At 49.1% G+C, this 14,127-nt stretch overlaps 1 protein-coding gene across 10 annotated transcripts in view; it reads left to right on the top strand.

The window, feature by feature from the left end:
• ANKRD6 (ankyrin repeat domain 6) overlaps positions 1 to 14,127 on the top strand; it is a 196,250-nt gene that overhangs the window by 159,251 nt on the left and 22,872 nt on the right. For 6 of the 10 annotated variants that reach the window (XM_067702568.1, XM_067702575.1, XM_067702569.1 and 3 more), the window contains 7 exons: positions 2,174 to 2,272; positions 3,661 to 3,759; positions 6,150 to 6,248; positions 7,484 to 7,561; positions 12,012 to 12,116; positions 13,447 to 13,581; positions 13,890 to 14,075. In XM_067702568.1, the coding sequence (XP_067558669.1) occupies positions 2,174 to 2,272; positions 3,661 to 3,759; positions 6,150 to 6,248; positions 7,484 to 7,561; positions 12,012 to 12,116; positions 13,447 to 13,581; positions 13,890 to 14,075 (801 nt within the window). The remainder of the gene's footprint in view (positions 1 to 2,173; positions 2,273 to 3,660; positions 3,760 to 6,149; positions 6,249 to 7,483; positions 7,562 to 12,011; positions 12,117 to 13,446; positions 13,582 to 13,889; positions 14,076 to 14,127) is intronic. The other 4 variants (XM_067702576.1, XM_067702574.1, XM_067702573.1 and 1 more) reach the window with 3 other exon arrangements.

The raw sequence follows: 14,127 nt of genomic DNA, 5'->3' as shown, positions 1-14,127 counted from the left end.
CTTTTTTTTTTAGATTCCACGTAGACGTGAAATCATACGGTATTTGTCTTTCCCTAACTTATTTCACTTGGTGTATTGCCCTAGGTTCACCCATGTTGTCGCAAATGACAGGATTTCTTTCTTTTTTAAAGGCTGAATAATATTCCGTTGTATAAGAAAGGTCCTTACTCGGCAAAGTATAGCAGCCCTTGTCAGGGAGATCAGTACTCATTACTCAGGGTGGGGAAGATGCCTGCTATGTATAGCTACCTAGGTCACAGGTGTTTTTAATTTCAGGTTTTGACATTGCAGCCTTTTGCATCTGACGTCTTTCACTTTGTACAGTGGTTTTGAGAGTCTTACATTGTTTCGTGTGTGATTAGTTCATTCCTTTTTATTGCTGAGTAACGTTCCATTGTATGGATGTACCACAATCTGTATTCTAACCCATGTCTTTTCATTTTCTTCATCCAAATGCTTTTCAGCATAATTGATTTTTTTTATTGGCAAAGTAAATTTTGGTATATTTCTACAGCCATCAGATTTCTTTTATTTCAGTCATTTATTCAACACATTTAATGACTCCCACGAAGCCAGCAGCTTTGAGACAACCTTCTCTATGTGCACTGAGAATCATACCAAGCTGAGCCCTGAGCCTTGCCACAGGGAGCGGAGTGTTTAAAACATTGGCAGACCCTTCATTTTGGAGGACTAAGCTAGCAGTGGTTCTCTACCCGGCTGCGCTTTAAAATCTCCCGGGAAACTTTAAAAACACGGGGGGAGGGGAGAAAACCAAACCCACCTGATGACCAGGCCTGGGGTGACCAGCTGTACCGTTTTTTGCCCTGAGCTGGGGGCGGAGTTTCCCAGCATGCCGGCCTTTCAGTGCCTACACCCAATTGGCCTGGCCCAACCCCCTGGGGCGGGGCCATCAGAGTTGCGTCTGCGCACTGGTCTATTTAAAGGCCCCCCACCAGGTGACTCCAGACTGCAGCCGCGGGTTGATGACTGACGGACGAGCTCCCGCAACTCTCGGGCTTAGAACTCACCACGTTCCTGGAGGTAACAGCAAGGAAGGAAGACTGACCAGGCTGGTTAGAGCTAAGGTGGTGAGAGGGGAGTGAGTGACCCAGCAGCACACAGTTTCCCTTTATTTTTAAAAACTCATTCGTCTTTTTAAAGGGAAGGAATATAAACCATCCTTGAGTATGGGCAGACAGTGCTGTGTGATCCAGACAGGAGTAAAGCAGGCCAGGGAAAAGCCCTAAACAGGTAGGCTGATAGCTCTGAGCCCGCAGCTGCAGGCCTGACGCAGCTTTTAAGCTCAGCAGAACAAACATTGAGCTTATGTATTTAATCTCCTGAGTCCTTGCAGGCAGACACCAAATCACGTTGCCTGTTTCTCTTGTTGCTTTTCTAGGGGTTAGCAGCAGCCTTGCAGGCCTTATTCCCATAGTTTCAAAGAGTTCTCTTGTCAAAAATTCTTTCTGCAACGTTACTGTGGACATGATTCTGACCGTTGGTTGCCATTTTGACCTTGAAGGTAGAGTCCAAAAGCAAGAGGGTCTCCATCTGTGTGGGAAGTGACAGATGCAGTTGTATTATGGCCTGTTGGGTGGAGGCCTTGTCCGTAGTTCAAATTTTGATGTTTCAAGAAAAACCCAAGATTTAAAAAGGCTTGCAAATTCTGTTAACCTTTAGCCTGCAGTGTCGGATGTGGCCTGTTTGCCTTCCTGACCCTGTTGGTAGGGTAGCCAACCAACAGCCACCCTAACACGGCTCTCCTCTGTGTTCCTCTTGTCGCTAAGAGGAACAACCTCGTGCACGTGCACAGCACTCTGCCATTAAGAGGATGCTCCCCTAGGCTCTCCGAATCAATCCTCACAGCCTCAGCATGTAGGAGTCACGCTCCATTTTACAGGTAAGGAATTCAATTAAGAGCCTTGCCCAGTAGCTTGCAACGAGTTAAGTGGCAGAGCCAGGATCTTGGAACCAAGGTTTCTATGAGTGATGTGACTCTTCTGCCCGTTTGGATTCCCAATTAAATGTTCTTGCCACTGAAGCCCTGGGACCACCGATCGGGAAGCAGAGAACGTGAGCCTTGACTCTTCTGTGAGTAAGCCTCGGGCCCCGGCAAGGGCCGGCGGAGGAGGGGTTGCTAACGTGTGCTTCCTTCTATCTGCTTCCCTCCCAGGCGGGGAACACGGCTCTGCACCTGGCCTGCCAGAATAGCCACGCCCAGAGCACACGCGTCCTCCTGCTGGGCGGCTCCCGCGCCGACCTCAAAAATAACGTGGGTGGACAAAACCGACCTCCCCCGCGCTGTCTCATGTCGCCTCGGAAAGTAACCCTGCAAGCATGCTAGAGTTCACATGTAGACAGTAAAAAGGGTTCGGGGGCTGCCGAGAAAGTATTCATTTTTTGCTAATTCCTAAGGGGTCCTTTAGGGGGATGGGAAGAGGACTCAACACTCGGAAACACTGCTTTTCTCCCATCCTTGCTCCCTTGCCTCTCAGCCTTGCAGTCTGTTTTATTGCGCACAGCAGGTGTCTCGCATATGAGTTTAGGAACGAAGCTAATTGTTTTCAGGAAGCCTCTGCCCGCAGAGGCTTCCTGAAAACTCTTAGCAAATACTGGTTGATGCTATACCCTGGAGGCCTTCTGATGCTCCATGCCCGGCGTCTACAAATCCATTACTGAGGCATCCTTGGGACGAGCTGATGGGCCAGTAGTTCTTAGAGGTGCCTGACCTACAAGGTGCCGTGGGTATCCCTCCTCCCTCCACAGAGCTGCATTTCCTTCATGAAGCCCGAGTCTCAGCCATGTGACAAGAGAATCTGAGGCTTCTCTCAAAAATGGCTTTAGCCGGGGCCCCTCTGATTGGGGGCAGGCTCATCTAAAGTGGTTCTGAGAATGCTCTGAACTTCAGCTTTGAGCTTGGTTTCTTCTTAATCCGGGGGGAGAAGGTTGTGCTGACGGCCAGCATCTCTAGACAGAACTAGAGCTTGACTGGAAACGCCAGGGGAGCACTGCAGAAGGTCACCACATTGTCTCCAGTTCTGTTTTCTCTCTGGGAGCAGGACTAAGGAAAGTCCTGATCCCGAGTTTTTCTGAATGCCCTGTTTTATGCTCAACGATTGCTTCCTCATCAGCTCCCTAGACTACATTGCTCCCCATGGGATACTGGGGTCCAACTAAAATGGGATGCACTTGAATTTTTTAGAGTACATGCTCTTAAAGTCCAACGGCTCACCCTGCTCTCCTGGCCCTCTCAGCCATGATGGATCTGTGATGGGAAAGTCTCATTTCCAAAGCAGTGCTGTTGGTCTTAATCAGGTTACTCCAGAGCCTTCGGGTCTTAGGAGAGGCTGGGGTCAGCTGAGTCTTAGTAAATGCCAGCTAAGCAGAGCCTCCCTTAGCTCTTGCGAAGGTCTCATGGGGAGCAGGCATCCAGTGTACGAAACCTGAAACAGTCTGCATGGTGGGGAAAAAGCAGGGCTGCGGACAGAAAAGGGCTGTGAGTTGTGGAGTGAGCGTCTGTGATAAAGGAGATGCTTACAATTCAGGCTGTTACCTTCTAAAGAATATATGCTAGCCTGCCAGCTTTTAAAGGATATTTTCTTTTTATCTTCTGTTTTGTAACTGCTCAGACTGTGCTTAGAGTTTGATTTCTGTCCGCAGGCAGGCGACACCTGTTTGCACGTTGCTGCGCGCTATAATCACCTGTCCATCATTAAGCTCCTCCTCAGTGCTTTCTGTTCTGTCCATGAAAAGAACCAGGTCAGTGCATGTGTCCTCCCCATGGTTAACCTGCAGGTGTGTTGGCACAGACGGGAGCAGAGGCTGCTGGGGGGCGGTGTCCTTTCCTAGCCTGGGACTTGGCCAGTGCTGGCCTTTGCAGGACCCATGGAGTTCCTGTGGCCCTGGTTTATCCGGCCTCCTGGAGAAAGCATGCCCTTAGCATTCCAGTTCATATCACCACATTTGCATAGTGAACATTTTCTGGAGATCCTGCTGTGGGTTTTGTTTTTAGTGTGATTTTTAAAAAGGAAACCCACAAGAAAGAGTGGCTTAGTAAATAAGGAAGGGCGTTAGGTGTCTCATGACTCTTGAGTTCTCTTACCTGAACTGCCACCTTTATGTGAGCTGGGGGAGTCTCTCTTTTCTGTAAAGTTCGGCACCTGATCAGTATCTATGCCATATACTGGGGTTTTGAAATCTGTGATTATTAGTGTTCTGTGGAAATGTGATTTTTGTAGTTACGTGGATTTTTAAAAAGTTGTCTTGTTATTTATTGATACCTATACCTAAGTAATGCATTGTTTGACTTTTCTGAGTTTGGGTACGTAAATCTGAAATTAAAAAAAAAAAGATTGTGATTCAGATTAAAAATACCCTATAATGGTGGTTACTGACCCTGGCCGCATATTAGAATCAACAGGATTTAAAAATACCATTCCTGAGTCCCACCCCAATATAAATGATCAGAACATCTTGGGGTGAGGTCCAGGCAATGGTATTTTTTTGTTGTTGTTGTTGGTTTGTTGCGGTATGCGGGCCTCTCACCATTGTGGCCTCTCCCGTTGTGGAGCACAGGCTCCAGACAAGCAGGCTCAGCGGCCATGGCTCACGGGCCCAGCCGCTCCGCGGCATGTGGGATCTTCCCGGACCGGGGCACGAACCTGTGTCCCCTGCATCGGCACGCGGACTCAACCACTGCGCCACCAGGGAAGCCCAGGCAATGGTATTTTTAAAAAGCTGCTGGCCTGAGTGTGCAGACAGGATTGAGAACCACTGACCTAATAAAATAGCTAAATTCTGTCATTCTCCAGCGTCGCCATGGACTCTAGGTTCATCAGGTTACCCCAAACAGCCCTCGCCAACCAGTGCTGCTTCTCAACCTGGGTGGTATATTACAGTCACCTGCCAGCTTTGGGAAATCATCAGACCCAAGCCACACTCCAGGCCAATTAAATCAGTGTCTGTGTGGGACCCAGGCATCAGTAGTTTTTAAGGCTTCCCAGCTGATTCCAATGAGCAGGCGAGACTGGAAACCACTGCTCCAGGGCTTCCCTCAAAACACACAACTAGGTGACTCAGGAATGAAATGAACGCTTTCTTCGGCTACTTACCAGAGAAGGAGGGCCTTGGGATGGCGGGATTTTCATGCTTTACTTGTTCACCGGCCAGGAACGAATGAATGATTTCACTTCTATATTGGTCTGACTTATTTATGTCATTCTGTTTGGGAATTAAAAACAGTTTGCATGTGGAACTGGCCCACCAAGCTGCATTTGACATAGCCTTCTTTCACAGTTGATTGAAATATTTTTTTGTTAAAAACAACAACAGAAAACTTACAGGCTATTTGGTAAGAGTTTGAAAACATCTGGTGTTAAGCGAATACTGATTCTCAGTGACTCCACCCAAACAAAACACCCTGGCCTGCAGGATGATTCCAGGTGGCCCTTTCACATCCCTGAGGATGGCTGCAGGGCTGGGATATTACTCCAGGGCCTGTGCAAGTAGCCATCTTTGAAGCTTCTGCTCATTCTAATTCAGAAACCAAGGGGTTCTCTGCCCACCCCCTGCCTGGGCAGAGGGACAGGGTCCAGAGCTCCTGGCTACCTGCCTGTGATCCTGCCTTTCAGGTCAGGTCCCACCATTCCCAGCAACCCAGGCCCAGCATGACTTTGCCCCCTGCATTTAATCCTGTCCTGTGATTTCTGGCATCTCCACTCAGAAAGGAATGTGGTATTCGTGCATAAGTTCATTCAGTTGCAGAGTCTCTTTCAAAAGAGCCACATTTAAACAACAAGGTCCTACTGTATAGCACAGGGAACTATATTCAATATCCTGTGATAAACCATAATGGAAAGGAACATGAAAGAATATATATATTTATAAAATGGAATCACTTTGCCATACGGTAGAAATTATCACAGCATTGTACATCAGCTATCCTTCAATAAAATTTTTAAAAATAAAAAATGAAGTATGAGTTAAAAATAATAAAAGAACCACATAACACTTTAGCCAAGGTCAGTCAGTCTAAGACAGATTTTAGTTTGACTTTGAAAAGCCACCGCCAGGCCATGGAATTAAAACGCCAGAGGCCTGTGGGCCACGATCCGATGGGGTTTAGCCGGCTTTCTTCTGATTAATTTCAGGCTGGAGACACAGCACTTCATATTGCTGCTGCCCTAAATCACAAGAAGGTGGTTAAAATCCTACTGGAAGCCGGAGCAGATGGGACCATTGTCAATAACGTAAGTGGAGTTGCAACAGTGGTTTCTAAAGGTGCTCCCACCCCTTTCTGGATCAGGGCCTGTGGTTGCTGCCCCACCCCCTGCGGACTCCAGAGCACAGCCTCACCCAGGCTCGCTCGGGAAGACCATGCGGCGGCACTGACCCCACGATCCTGGGGCCCCCGGGGGTGGACTTGAGGGAACCCTTGCTCTCAGCAGCCCCACGAGTTACAAACCCTGAGGGCTCATCTTCAGACAACTCAGTGAGCATGTCCTGGCATGAAAAAGGGTCAGGGGTGTGTAAGTAAACTGGCAAGTGGATGTTACCGAAAGTGAGTTCCAGGCCTTTTAAACAGATGTAGTCCTCAGAAAAATGGCCACCAGGCTAATCTTCCTCAAAACTCTGCTTTCTCTCTAAAATCACCTTCTCTCACGCCCTCTCTCTCAATGTCTCCCTCCTCCCCTCCCCTCCCCCTCTCATCCTATAGCAGGCACCAGCTCAGGCACCCTCTCTTCCTCGAGGTTGGCCTGTAATCTCTGTGCTCCTGAAATTGCACAGACTCGTGGGGCACTGGGGGTGGAACAGTTGTCTGGGGAGTTGGGGGTGTCGAGGCTGGTAGTCCCCCCTCCCAGCTCTAGTACCTGGATTGGTGGTACCTCTCCCATGATGCCATGAGCACCTTTCCCTTCCTTAGAATCCCACTGTTTTCAACTCCTGGTCTGGGCTTTAATCTCTCTAGAGTCTCTGTTATGGCCATTGCTTCCTAAATGTTTTTCACAGTCCAGTTCCTGAGACTCTGTGGCTGGGCCCTGATCCGCCCTTCCAGGTGTTTTCTCCATTGTACTCCCGGAAGATGTATCGCTTGGCTGGGTTTTTATGATGCTTTGTGTTTTCTCAAGTGACAGGTTCCACCTTGACCCCATCTGTTTTGTTTTGTCTACCTCCCTCAATCCCTTTTCCAGGAAGCCTTCCTGGGTGAGCAGTGCCCCTGACCATTGCCTCTTAGAACACCTGCTGCTCACCTGGTCAGCACTTACCCCCTGTGCCTGTGTCCTCAGGTGTGACTGGGCTTCCCGTTGGATGGATGAGACTCAAGAGCAGGACCATGTCACATGCACGGTTGTGTTTTGCTGAGCACATGTGTAGGTGCTGGTGTGACCGGGTTGCTAGTTCCTGGGAGAGCTGTCCCCGCTGGGCTGTGCATGCGTGGGGCTGCTGTTCCGTACTCACTGGTCCTCCCTTTGCCTTTCCTTAGGCAGGCCGGACTCCACTGGAGACTGCCCGCTACCATAATAATCCGGAAGTTGCTCTCCTCCTCACTAAAGCGCCCCAGGTAGGATTTTTTGCATTTTCCATTGTATTGATTATGCGGGGTCAGCAGGGTCGTTGGGATTCCCCGGTTGCCATCTACTGAAGCCAGTTCAGACCAACTTAAGAAGGGGACAGATGGGCTTACTGTCCAGGCAGCAGGAAGTGTAGGAATCCACATGAGCCTCCAGGATACGTGGAACCAGAGATCTCAGGCCCAGCAGGCTGTTCTCACACATGGGCATCATTTCCTCTCTGTGGCTGGATCATTGTCACAACCAGTTTCCTGAATCATAATTTCCCAGCCAGGGAAAAGTTCCAGTTTATAAATGTCATAGGAGGGGGCTTCCCTGGTGGCGCAGTGGTTGAGAGTCCGCCTGCCGATGCAGGGGACACGGGTTCATGCCCCGGTCCGGGAAGATCCCACATGCTGCGAAGCGCCTGGGCCCGTGAGCCATGGCCGCTGAGCCTGCGTGTCCGGAGCCTGTGCTCCGCAACGGGAGAGGCCACAACAGTGAGAGGCCCGCATACCGCAAAAAAAAAAAAAAAGTCATAGGAGGGACTTCCCTGGTGGTCCAGTGGTTTAAAACTCAGTGCTTCCAATACAGGGGGCGCGGGTTCAATCCCTGGTCAGGGAACTAAGATCCCACATGGAGTGCGGCACGGCCAAAAAATAAATAAAAACGGTAAAACATCGTAGGAGAAGATCACGATTGGCGAGCTTGGGGCAAATGCCCGGAACAGGTGGGGCAGAGGTGCTTTAGGAAGATGGTGGCATCCGTTTGACCACATGGTTAGAAGAGAAGTATTTCCCAGACAGAGGTGGGACGAGGCATCCGTCTGGGCAGACAAAGCCGTAAATGTCCACTAGAGGCAGTTGAGTACCGTATAGTTTTCTCATTTTTTATTAAATAATGGTATATTGGCCATCATTCAATTTAAGAAGATGACTGATATCTTAGTTGAGGTTGAAACGATCTAAGTCACAAAGAAATTTAATAGTGATGATTTATAAGCTGTTTATAATTTTAGTACCCTGAAATAACTGTTTATAGTACCTTCCACAGACACATAATTTTTATATAGTTGTGTCCACAATGTGTATACTCTTTAGTATTATGCCCTTTATCCTAAGTGTAATAGGAAACTGTTCTGTAGTCTTTACAGTTATTTATCACAGTGGAAGCATAATATTCTTTCTTTGGTTGCTGTTCAGTATCTTGTTAAACCATTTCCTTAATGTTAGACATTTAGGTTATTTCCCAGTTAGAGCTAGTCTCTTACCTTACAGCAAACACTGATTGGTTTTCCACCTTATTCTGGCTAATGCTGCAGGAAGACAAAGTCTTAGGGAGCCAGAGGGAGAGTCCGGACCCCAGCCTGCTGCACCATGGCCCAATCCCAGCCAGCCTGGGGTTCTGCACGGCCTTGATTCCATTTAAGTTTTAAAAACATGCCTGATATAACTAGCAGTTTCTGGAAATGGTTAAGATTTTTGTCTCTTGCAAAATCAATCACTCTCTTGCCTGTGGAGAAGGTCCTTCTCAGTGGGCTCTGAAAATCCAGAGCTCCTGACAGGTGCGAGTCGGGTGCTCCTTTGGAAGAAGGCTCCACCTCTGCCTAGCTGTTTGCAAACAAATCCTCAGCAGAATCACCTTTGGGAATCCTGATTAAAAAAAAAAAAAAGCTAGTCTCTTGCAGATCAAAAGGGACACGGTCGGGGGGCTTCCCTGGTGGCGCAGTGGTTGAGAGTCTGCCTGGCGAAGCAGGGGACACGGGTTCGTGCCCCGGTCCGGGAAGATCCCACATGCTGCGGAGCGGCTGGGCCCGTGAGCCGTGGCCGCTGAGCCTGCGCGTCCAGAGCCTGTGCTCCGTAACGGGAGAGGCCACAACAGTGAGAGGCCCGTGTACCGCAAAAAAAAAAAAAAAAAGAGGACAGGGTGCTATATAAGTGTCAGAATCCGTTAGTTACCTGGCATTTCAGTGCCTGGCAGTTTGATGGACAGCTAGCTCCGTGCTCAGCCACGTGAAGGATCATCAAGTCTTGTGGGATGGAGGGTCCCCCGGCACACGAGGATTGATGTGCCTTTAACCTGCCTGTCATTTATCTTCCAGAGCCCAGGAATCTCGATTCCCAGGGATAAAGCTGTCTTGTGGACTATTTTCCTGTGTGGTTCTCCTTTAGCATTTCCATTAAAAAAAAAATGACTTAAGCTAGTTTTTCCACACCCATATTGAATAGCAAATAAATAGGATATTTTAAAAGTTTTTGTTTTTTTACATAATTGTACATACTAACCCTTATTTTCAGTGCAAAGAAAAAGCTTTGGAATATGCATAAAATTGCATGCATACTGTCCTGTTGATCTGCGGTTATAGAAATGGTCTCGTCTGAAACGAGAAATCCCCTTGCCTTGGCACCTAGTTGACCATGGATTTCGATGGTTCACAGCAGTACTAAGAGGATACTTCTTTCCGAGGCCTTAAGATCAATATTTCCTGATTTCTGTGAAGTGGGAAAGATTGATGATGGTACATTTGGTGGATGGCCTGAGAAAGGCTGTGAGCCATGCAGAGTCGTTTTCATTGGCTAATAGCATGGAATTTTTCTGATTATTTTGTGTTTGGGTGAAGTGAGTGTTACTTCTTATTTTTGATTGATGTGGTTCACAAATGCTTTGGAAAGTGAATTTCAGGCTGATTCTGGAGCTGTGTCCTGTTCTAAGTGTCTATAAAGCAGATGAGCAACGGGCCTTACTTCCCTTCATCAGACTCGACTTCTTACTGAGTCTAAAATTTAGCTGAGGACATTGGTTCTCAGACCTTTTTGGTCTGAGGACCCTTTTACTTCCTTAAATATTACGGAGGCCCATAAAGAGCTCTGTTTATGGGAGTTTATATCTATCAATAATTACCGTATTTGAAAATAAAATTTAGAAATATTAAAGATATTCATTTAAAAATAAGTCCATTTGTAGCAACATAAATAGCATCATTTTGTGAAAAAGAACTTTTTCAAAACAAAAATGAGAAGAGTAGCATTGTTTGACATTGTTTGCTCATGTCCTTACTGTCTTAGAATTCTGACATCTTTTATTGCTGCCTGCAGTCTATTGTAATGTCACTGACGTAGCTTCTGGCAAACACCACAGTACACTCATGAGAGAATGAGCATGAGAAATGCCAATGTTGTTGTAATATTATGAAAATAATCTTAACCTCACGGACTCGGGTCCCTGGACACTTCCAGAACTGCTGGCTTTAGGGGATGAGTATATAATTTAAAAATCCGGTTCAGCTGCAGGCAGGTATTGTCAGGAATTCTCCATTTAGGAGGTACCCACTGCCCGTGGAGGATTTTTTTGTCCTCTGATGTGTCACTTGAATTTAAGGAACACAAGAAGGAAGTCTGACATTGAGATGCAAAACACTAGGCTGAACTTCAGAGAGCCCTTATCTAGCTGTATAAGAAGACAGTGGAATATTGTTTTATTGCAGAAAGATAGTGTGGCCTTGAAAGTGCTTTCACCGTCTGGGCCCCCTTGGGTTTTTAAGGGGGGTGAACCCTGGAACTAGGAGTTAGGGAGTCTGGAGGAGAAGGCTGTGGACCTGAGCCAGGGGTTGCAGGTTTCCACCAGCGCACAGGTCTGCACTCCGTGATTAACCATCTCTTCCAGCTGAGCACTCGCCCCCAGGCAGGTGGAGACACCCCCAGGGACCACTGGTCCAAGGCGCGCCGGCCACCTACGTTGTCTCGGTTAATTCCGGCAGCTCCCCATTCTCACGTTGAGAAGACAGAGCACAGAGAGGTCAAATCACTTGCCTGAAGATCCCCAGCTAGCTGCTGCTGGGCCCCTCTGGACCTGTGGGGTCCCACGTGTACTTGCCTGTGTCCATTCCACCTCTCTGCCCTCGAAGGGGCAGACCACAGCCTTCTTTTGGGGGAAGAGACTCCTGCCCCGTGGTTGGTACCATGGCTCACAGGTGCATCTCAGTTAGGCTCGAATTAATGTTATGTTTGAATATGACTTGGATACAGTTTGGCCAAGAGAAAATCTGATGGGCTACATCAGGTCCAGTGTCCCAAGATAGACCGTGCCTGGCACAGGGCTGCTGTGTCGCACCACTCCAGGGGACCCCGTTCACATCCTAGTCTATGTGAGCCATGCTCCCTGGAGCTGAGCTGTGCACGGCGTGCTCACACCTACGTGGACGCCCTGGCCCATCGCTAAGTGCCTGTTAGTGTTGCTGTCCTAGACTGTGAGCTCAAGGTCAGGAATGATGTCCTGCCGTCTCTGGGACCCTAAGCGCCCAGCACAGGATGTAGGAGGCATAGTGGGTGGTCTAGAGGCGCTTGTTTGATGTGAACGCCTGGTTCCCCCCCCCCCCCCCGCCCCCCGCCACGGCTCGGCTGGAGGCTCCATTAGGTCCCCGCACACCAAGTGGTTTGTAACGATGCCTCTTGCCTCCTTCAGGTCTTGCGCTTCAGTCGTGGGCGAAGCCTGAGGAAAAAGAGAGAGAGGCTCAAGGAAGAGAGGAGAGCTCAGTCTGTGCCGAGAGATGATGTGGCACAAAGCAAGGTGGGGGGGTAGCCCTCCCGCCCACTTCCAGGGTGGGAAACTGTCTCCCTGCCTCCTCCGGGCCCGTCTGGTGGCTGCCGGGCCCTCCTCTGTCTCTCCTTTCCTCGGGGTCCTTCAAATCTTGTCCGTCTTTCCTTCTGGCCTCTTGTCTTCTCCTCTCCACGATTTCAGGCCGTGTACTCCCATGCCGCCCGTCTTTTCCAGCACCCTGTGTGGCTGTATTTGCGAGCCCTGTGCCTCCGTGGCCTTGTCGCTTCCATGTGGACAGCACAGCCTCTCTGGCACCGCACCCTTCATCATGTAGAGCAGAGGTTTTCAAAATGTGGATCCACTTGTCACCTGGCGCCTTGGTAGAAATGCAAATTTGGGGGCCTCACCCCAAACCCACTGGATCAGAAACTCTGGGGTAGGGCCCAGCAATCTGTGTTTGAACAAGCCCTCCAGGTGATTCCAGTGTGGACTACAGTTGGAGGACCAGTGGCGTAGCTTGTTGCCTCTCCTTCCGCTTAGGGAGTGAACAGAGGCTGTGCTAGCCCATACGGCTCCTCTGTGCAAATTAGCAAAAGATGCCTTCTGGGCAGACCAGCCTAGCACAGGGCACGTATGGTGAATAGAGCCTAAGGTGGACTTCAGCTCCCTCAGCCCCACTCATGCCCTCGGCTAGGTGCCTTTGTGCAGTGAACAGCTTGCACAGCTGTGCACAGCAGCCCTGGAGTGAACCATGCCTTTCAACTCTCCCAGGAAGAAGACTAGGATATAGAGACAACTTCTGGCACATAAAATTTTATACCAACTATTTGTTTTTCTCTCTGTTTGAAAATCTTACCAGTTTCCAGGGTTACGGCATTGTAACTCGCATTGGTTCCTGTGTGTGAATTGTACATATTAACTTGTAAAAGTTCTCACAAGGACCAGAAATGTGATTTTTTTTTCATTTCAGAAGGTTCTCACTCTCCTCTGTGAATTGTGAGGGTCCAAGATCAAAGAATGAGTGGCGTTGTCTTTTTGTTGAAATGTAAAAGACCAAAAAATCTCTAATGCTGAGGTGTTTTGTGTGTACTACGTTCCTAAAGTTGCAGAACATAGAGTTAGACCCAAGGCAACATCTAGTTTGGCACCTAATAAATGAAAAACCAAACATTCAACTCACCAGGAAAAGCACAGGTGTTCAGTTAAATCCACCAAGCAGTGCTTCCTATGTCTGAAATTTGTCATTGGAAAAGATTCCCAGGGATCCTTTAGTGGATGGAGGCTGGGAAATTTTATGCCGTTATTGAAAAAGGCTGGGGGATCAAGTAGAAGAGGTTTCTGGGCTTTTTTTCCTCTGTAGGGAAGTGTCTCAGCAGGAGACACCCATAGCAGTGAACAGGCTGTACCCAGAAAAGAAGAGTCCAGAGAAGATTTCCTGTCTGCCTCCCCGGAGCCCAGAGCAAAGGACAACAGGCAGAAAAAGTCAAGGCCCAAGGTCAGGAGGCACGTGAGAGCTGCCAAGAGGGCTGGGAGGAGGGCTGGCGGAGGGCCCTGGGGTAGCGTCATGCCCAGCAGCTAAAAAGCCACTGCACGTGGCTTGCTTGCTGGTTTGCAGCCAGAGCACAGAACTCAGCCCTGGCCGGCTGTGGACACAAGGTAAGCATGCTGATACAACTCTTCTGACACGTACCTGGCATAGAACGCTGAGAGACTAGCAAGGCGGGCCGGACGGGAGCCACTGGCTGGGCATCAGGCTCGCAGATGTCACGGCGCTCACGGTGGCTGTCGCCTTCTCTCCCACAGGCGTCAGCGTTTTCTGACCCCACCCCACCAGCAGACCAGCAGCCTGGACAGCAGAAGAGCTCGCACACTCACAGTCACCCTAAAAAGAGGCCCAGGCATCGCTGTTCACCCCCAGGTGCCCCCCACGAGTTCAGAGCGTACCAGCTCTACACGCTGTACCGGGGCAAGGACGGCAAAGTGATGCAGGTACCTGCCGGGCCCTGTCAGGGCAGGACTGTAGGCTGTAAGCGAGGTGTCT

This window comes from Pseudorca crassidens, chromosome 13, assembly GCF_039906515.1.
Source record: "Pseudorca crassidens isolate mPseCra1 chromosome 13, mPseCra1.hap1, whole genome shotgun sequence".
Taxonomy (NCBI): domain Eukaryota; kingdom Metazoa; phylum Chordata; class Mammalia; order Artiodactyla; family Delphinidae; genus Pseudorca; species Pseudorca crassidens.
This window is presented reverse-complemented; position numbering and strand designations above follow the sequence as displayed.